The following is a 7,750-nucleotide window of genomic DNA, read 5'->3' as shown; positions in this document are numbered from 1 at the left end:
ACTGCCCCTTAGAACCAACTGCTCTGGTTTTAAACGGTCTATGTGGCATCGATGAGTCAGAAACATACATTCTAGTGTCAAAATTGACTGCAAAGTATAAATAGGATCATTTTGGTCATGAAGTCAGTCTTGTCCAAAACAGAGTTTTGTAAGTGAGTTCATCACGATTTAATGAGGGTTGGGTTTGGGTTATGATCATGCCCACTAACACGAGAAAAGCAGCTGTGCTGATTGCGCTCTATCAGCTGCACGTGCTCTATCCAATCACAGCAGCCAGAACCTCCAGATAGCGATACAGACATACCCAATACGCAGCGCCTCAGACTTGTTTACATAAGACAACGCTCGCCAATGTTATGTTGAAATAACAGTTAGCCCTAAAGCCCTTATTTATAGAGTGGCCACTTGCTGATGTGTTTGATAGGGATCACTTGAATCTGCCACTTTCTGTGGAAAAAATGTGAATTTAGACATTCAGAGCGCACGTGTATCCCAAATGCAACTTGTCAATATTCCAAAATCCATTTGTGAGCATCTTGTGTCCCTCTGGACCAGTTTTGTAACACGATTCGCTATGAAACACTATCAGACAGACACACTCTGGTAATAGATATAGTGAGAAACTTGTAAAAATACAAGACGGCGCCAAAGCACAGCACACACATCGCCACTCGCCAATGACTTGATATGCTGAATGTAGCCTGGCTGCTCAATGTGCCTGCTAGCTACTACTTTCTAGCTTAATTGACAAATAGGTATGATACTTTAGCTAGCTAGCAAGTGGTTTTGTGCATGGATAAAGTGTGTAGCTTTTGCTTTATTCACAATAATGATCAGTTTCACCTGTCCTTGTTATTGTTTCCACCCCCTCCACGTGTCGTTTGTTTTTCCCAGTGTATTTATCCCTGTGTTTCCTGTCTCTCTATACCAGTTTGTCTTGTATGTCCAAGCCTACCAGTGGTTTTTCCCATTTTCTTGTTTTGCCTTTTATCCTTTTTCTAGTCCTCCCGGATTTGACCGTTGCCTGTTCTGGACTCTGTACCCGCCTGCCCTGACCCTGCCTGCCACTCTGTACCTCCTGGACTCTGATCTGGTTATGACCTTTTACCTGTCCACGACCATTCTCTTGCCTATTCCCTTTGGATTTATTAAACATCTTAAACTCCAACCATCTGCCTCCTGTGTCTGCGTTTGGGTCTTGCCTAGTGTCATGATACAGCTTGCAGATGAAGTTGTAGACATGTTATTGTTCTCAGAAATCAGTCCTGAGTGTGCAGGGACTTTTCTGACTTGATAGACTGACAAATTTTCCATGCAATTTTTTTTACTTGAGAAATACTGTACCAAACACCTTAGCTAGATGTAAAATTTAGCCACTAAGATCTCTGCCAAAATTTCTAAATTAATTAGATTTCTTAATTTTGCTTAGATCAATTCTGAAGATTTTTAGGAAGTGTATGAGGCTGTTGTTGCTACGGTGACTCAGGAGGGACAAACAGTACCTGTTAGGGTACAATCACAGATCAATGAGCTAGATTTTTCATTGGATGTATAAATCTGAATGGGTGATGGGAGGAAACCCAGTGACTAGCAGTGGGAGATGATGGAGCGAGATGGATTTTGGCCAACATCCTGCAAATTTTCTCATTGATGAAACATTTCACCTCAATACCGTTTTCTGTTCCCTAAACTAGAATATGTTACAAACATTGTGGACTTTAGTAGACTTTATTTGGAATATAAGTGTTTATTTGGAATACAAGGGTGAGTTATTGTTATTGCACACACTCACTTCACAGCGTAGGCATTCCCTAACGGAAATATGCAAATACATGCTAGAAGGCGCCAACAAGATCTCACTAGCTCGTGCTTGGCTCTGCCTACCTCCTTGCTTCTTCTGCCTAGGCCCCCAGTGTCTGGTCTAGATCGTGAAGTCTCTGTTAGTCAGCTACTGCTTAGCAATGGTGTTTAGTCCCAGGGTCCTTAGCTTAATGATGAGCTTGGAGGGTACAATGGTGTTGAACGCTGAGCTACAGTCAATGAACAGCATTCAGACGTAGCTATTCCTTTTGTCCAGGTGGGAAAGGGCAGTGTGCAGTGTCATGGCGATTGCATCGTCTGTGGATCTATTGAGGTGGTAAGCAAATTGAAGTGGGTCTAAGATGTCAGGTAAGGTAGAAGTAATATGATCTTTAACTAGTCTCTCAAAGCACTTCATGATGAGAGAAGTGAGGGCTACGGGGCGATTAGTCATTTCGTTCAGTTACCTTTGCTTTCTTGGGTACAGGAACATTGGAGGACATCTTGAAGCAGTTGGGGACAGCAGACTGGGATAGGGAGAAATTGAATATGTCTGTAAACACTCCAGCCAGCTGGTCTGCACAAGTGAGAACTCAGAAATCTCTAACCCCACCCCCCACATCAGTGCGTTCAAAACAATTGGGAATTTAGGAAAAAAAACAAGCTCTGATTACAGATAATCGTGAATGAATCTTTAATAATGATGAGTGAGAAAGTTAGAGACACACAAATATCATACCCCTCCAAAAATGCAGCCCTCCCCTGTTGTCATGGTGAGATGTTAGCATGTCTTGGGGGTATATTTGTGTGTCTAACTTTCTCACTCAACATTATTCACGATTCATTCAGGATTATCTGTAATTATGGTAGCATCCACTTTAATGTAGAAGTGTTTAGAAACATATAATCTTCTTAAAAGTGACTCCAAAATGACACAACACATTATTTACCATTAATTTATATTGGACACAAAATAATCTGAAACACAACCAAAACAAAAAGCAAATGCATCCAACCAATTTGTAGAGTCATAAACTTGATGTTTGTTGTGTGTATTCATTGTGTGCAATGCATATAGGACCAAATACTTAACCTATTACTACATTAATACACATACAACCCTTAAACAAAAATATTGCAGTTTTGAAACTGCAGTAAAAGTACGGTAACGGCAGTCAACTGTGGTATTTTGGACGCAGTAATTGCAGAAAAACTGCAGTGTACTGCAGTTCAGTTATACTGCACTGAAACTGCAGTTACATTGCAAAACTACTGCAGTAAAAAACAGTGTTATTTTGGATGCAGCATCTCAGACTGGCCAATAAAAAGAAAAGATTAAGATGGGCAAAAGAACACAAGACACTGGACAGAGATATGGCTTTTTCTTTGCAACTCTGCCTAGAAGGCCCGCATCTCGGAGTCGCCTCTTCACTGTTTTACGTTGAGACTGGTGTTTTGCGGGGTACTACTTAATGAAGCTGCCAGTTGAGGACCCTTTTCCTGTCAAAATGTGACAAGTACTTTTTTTGTGTCAGTGAAAATGTATGGAGTAAAAAGTACATTATTTCCTTTGGGAATGTAGTGAAGTAAAAGTTTGAAAAAATATAAATAGTAAAGTAAAATACAGATACGCCAAAAAACAACTTAAGTAGTACTTTAAAGTATTTGTACTTAAATACTTTACACCACTGCTGTAGACAACTGGGAACTCTGGAAACAAACTAGATCAAATCACAACGCCAGTGATCTTCACGTCGAAAAGTCGAAGCTCCAGAAAGATGGACGAAATTTCCGACTTGTAATTCCCGAGTTGGATGACCGTTCAAAATATTTTTCTCAGTCGGGGCTCGTTTTTTATATATATATATATTTGAGAGTTTCTGTATGTCCTGAATGCACTGAAGTCGGAAGTCGAGGATTTCCGAGTTCCCAGTTTGCTGTTTTGAATAGGGCATACATAGCCGTCCAACATTCGTGCAGTTGCTATGTCCTGTTATCAACAGTATATGCACAAATATAAATATACTATAATAATTAGGCTATACATTTCTGACACTATTGAATTAAAATGTTATTTTTTAAAGCGAGCCATTTACCATCTTTGGTGACAATGACTACTAAATAAAAGAAAATCCAAATGGGGCGCGTATGGAAAGCGTCATCATATAGAACGTCATCAGTAAGTAACCGTAAACGCCATAATAAACGAGTCGGAGTAGGCAATCCATCGGTCCTATCTGTGACATGTCATGCTAACATGATGTGCAACACTATCTTTTTGACCCGAGACATTTCCACCAATCGTTGAATACTTTCTGGATGTTTATTATCTAGATATCGGCTTTACATATAAAGTATATTTTTAGTTGGTGTAAGCTATCAAACGATCTACTTCGCGACCTTTGCTTAATATCTACAGTACTGTAGCTGACGTTAGTGCTACCAGAAAATGTTCACCGGCATATAAGATAGTTAACTAGACCGCTCAATAGATAGTCAGCAAAGTTGCAAAATATACATATCGCGTTTAATTATCTCCGGAAAGTTACTAACGGTCGTTATTCTTTGCTTATTTACTTTAAACAATTGGGGATAATCTATCAACAGCTCAAAACAAGAGTGATGGTGCTTCCCTTGGTGAATCTTTGTGCCAAAGAGGTTGTGAGTGATCACAGTTCCTCTCCGGGTTGGCTTGGTTGTGTACCCAGGGAACTGTACAGACCGCTTCTGGAGGCTGCCTTCACCAACTGCCGCCCGCTGGCTGTCGGGGAATTGGTGCAGCGATGGCCCGAGCGGACTCTGCGGGCTGGCGGCCGGAGGCGGGGGCAGAGTCCTCCAAATCGACTCTGTGTCCAGGCTCTTTTGCTCGCGGTGGTCAGAGGGTTGTCGGACAAAAGGTAACACACAATCAATCTTTGTTAGTTTACTTCTCTGAAACAACATTATCCAGCGATGTTAATGAGGTTTTGAATAATGGAAACAAAATACTTTTTAATAGTAAGATCAATCGACAACTTCACAGCCTACAATCTCCCAATGTCATAGAGGTAGCTCACATCAAAGATGGCAGACATCCATGGGCACCAGACAATCTTTGTCCATGTTATCACTATTCTATTCCTAGGTGTGCTCTCCAGGTGCTGGACCTATGTGGGCTGCAGTGTGAGGAGGGAGGAGTGGGAGACCCAATGGGTGGTTGGTCACTGACCGTGGCCCTCAGCACCATGGTTGTACAGGCCAGGGCTGCAGCTCAGAAGGCCCTCGGGAGAGAGGGGGAACGGGAAAGGAAGAGAGTGCTGGCCATGGAAAGGGAGAGAGACGTGGTCAAACGAGAAAGAGGAGGAGGGTTAGAGGAAGGAGAGGGAGGCGGGCTGCTGGTGGAGTCTGTGAGAAAAGAGAAAGAGGAGACATCGGGGTGTCTGCGGGAGGACCAGCAGGTGAAGGGGGTAAGGAGGAGGATGGAGATGGAGAGGAGAAAGGAGAGTGCAGCAGTGGCAGGTGGCAAGGGGGAGGCAGACTCTGAGGTAGACAGCGAGGTGGTGGTGTGTGTGAGGGCTGACCTCTTTGTGAATGCCCGCTCCTGGGAGCGTGTGCGCGCAGCCCTGGGTACGACAGGCCCCCTCAAGTTACAGTGCAGGTATGTCCGTGTGGAGGAGCTCTCTGTCTCCAGCATCGGATCTCTGCTAGACCTCCTACCCCGTCATGTCCTCCTGGGAGTGGACATCCGCTACAGCTGCCTGGGGGTGGCCGGCCTGGCTCTCCTCCTCCCTCAGCTCTCCATGTTCCCCATGCTGAGCTCCTTGCGCCTGCACTATTGCAACCTGGACATCCGCAGAGACATGGCCGGCCAGGAGGGGGCAATGAAGGACATGTCCCAGGGGCTGGGGAAGCTCAGTCAGCTGCGCCGCCTCAGCCTCACTGCCCTCCGGCTGCCTGGACACCTCCGCATGCTGCTCAGGTAGGACAAGCTCTCCATTGTCTCTAGCATGTGGTCTGTAAAGATGGAGGTTGTGTGTGCATATTCTCATGAACAGCTTGAACTGTGTCTCATGTATTTGTTCCCTCTCCCACTTGTTCCCCATCCTCCTACTTGTTCCCTGTTCCCTAGCTCTTTCCCTCAGCCGCTGGAGGTGCTGGAGCTTCCCTACCTGAGCCTAACCCCCGCCGACCTCTCCTATCTATCCTGCAGCCCGCACGCCTCCTCACTGCAGCAATTGGACCTGAGTGAGAACAGGCTGGATGAGTTGGCCTTGCCCTCGGTGCGTCGCCTCCTCTCCCAGGCGTCCAGCTGCCTCATGCAACTTTCCCTGAGCGGCTGTGGTCTCACCGACGGCCTGTTGGCGGCAATGCTCCCGTCGCTCAGCTGCTGCCGGGGCCTGAAGAGCCTGGGCCTCGCCTTGAACCCGCTCTCCCTGGCCGGGCTCCTGGACCTGGTGAGGACGGCGGTCAGGATGCCCTCCCTCCGACAGCTTCTGTACCCCAATCCCCTGGAGGACTACCAGCCTGGGCTGCCCCCCATGCCCTCCAGTGCCCAGCTGCTGGACTGGCCCTTGGATGAGCTGGTGGAGGTCCACGAGGCCACCAGTCTCCAACTGGACAGGGTGGTGATGGAGAGTGGCCGCTCGGACCTGTTACTGACCTGCGACCTTCTCAACTACAATAAAGACTTGGTGGAGCAGTGAGGTCATTGGAAGAATGACCCCCTCCAATTTTAAAACCACACGACTATACACGTGCCTGCCTACTGTCAATCATTCATAATAATTCGTCCTAAATTGTCAATGTTTTTATACCTCAGTATTGTTGGCAATGCTTTTTAAATATAGAACACAAGCTGGTGAGGGGAGGACAGCTCACAGTAATGGCTGGGATGGAATAAATGGAACAGCATGTGTTTGAAACCGTTCCATTGATTCTGTTCCATTAATTCCTATGAGCCCGGTCTCCGATTTAAAGTCCCACCAGCCACTACAGGCAGAATAATTCTGATTACACTATTCAGTCATCTAGATTTGTGTTACGAACTGATTATTCAACCGTTTCAGAGGAGCATTAGGATCTTACAGAAAAACATACTTCAACGGGTGCTTACTAACAAGCCAACTCAAATACTGTGTACTTATTTACTTATACAGTTGTTGGATACACTGTATGTCCGTTTGTGCCAAATGACAGGGGGTAGGTTATTGTATATTCTCAAAAGTATAAGAAGAGGTAACAGTTCGGATAGAGCGAGATCATCAGCCCAGTCCCAATCCCACTGAGCTAAGGTTACAGCTTTTACCCTACCGTCATGTGCCTTCCTGTCTGCCACCAGTGCCCGTGCAAGTCTGTTGTCCAGAAAGGGCAGTCTGAATGGTGGTTACACAGACCCCGATAATCCCTATCTAGTTTGTTTTTGGAAAACATTTAATCGTGTGATATGTTAACAGCTTATTGGAAATACAGCAATCTGATTATGAGTGCGTTAGACTTGTCTGTGTGTGGAAGGTGCCGGTTTTATAAGTGCGTTTAAAGCTTTACATGAATTGCGACGAGGTGGATATTTCTCATGAAAATGATATATATTTTCTATGGCATTATCTTCTCTGCTGAAGAAGTTTCTTTAGGGATAGATGGAAATTTACTGGGGGGGGCACTGGTCCAACTCAAGGTGTCATAAAAAAAATGCACCCCCCTCCCCAACATAAAAAATATTTTCACAAGACCCTCCCCTTGCACTGTAAAGTAAATGTAATAGCCTCCTCCATCATAGAATTGACTCAAAATGATGTTTATGACCAAAAATAACTATAACTGTAGCGACCCTGTGTTTATGAACGTGGATATCGACTTTGTCACTTCAGCATGCTTTTGTAGCAGGGCCACGGGCCAGAAGGCTAATGGGTTTGCCGACCACCACAGGCGAGCTCACTCTCCCTGCCTGTTTCATTACACTATGATCAGAGCC

The 7,750-nt window shown here is 45.0% G+C and overlaps 1 protein-coding gene across 1 annotated transcript; it reads left to right on the top strand.

Annotated features, from left to right (window-relative positions):
- Positions 1 to 3,982: 3,982 nt before the first annotated feature.
- Positions 3,983 to 7,262, top strand: si:ch73-174h16.4 (leucine-rich repeat-containing protein 14). The gene is made up of 3 exons (XM_029661565.2): positions 3,983 to 4,697; positions 4,925 to 5,758; positions 5,909 to 7,262. The coding sequence occupies exons 1-3, from the start codon at positions 4,423 to 4,425 to the stop codon at positions 6,480 to 6,482; spliced, it is 1,683 nt and encodes a 560-aa protein (XP_029517425.1). The 5' UTR covers positions 3,983 to 4,422; the 3' UTR covers positions 6,483 to 7,262.
- The last annotated feature ends 488 nt before the right edge of the window (positions 7,263 to 7,750 follow it).

Source organism: Oncorhynchus nerka, linkage group LG6 (assembly GCF_034236695.1).
Source record: "Oncorhynchus nerka isolate Pitt River linkage group LG6, Oner_Uvic_2.0, whole genome shotgun sequence".
Lineage (NCBI taxonomy): Eukaryota > Metazoa > Chordata > Actinopteri > Salmoniformes > Salmonidae > Oncorhynchus > Oncorhynchus nerka.
This window is presented reverse-complemented; position numbering and strand designations above follow the sequence as displayed.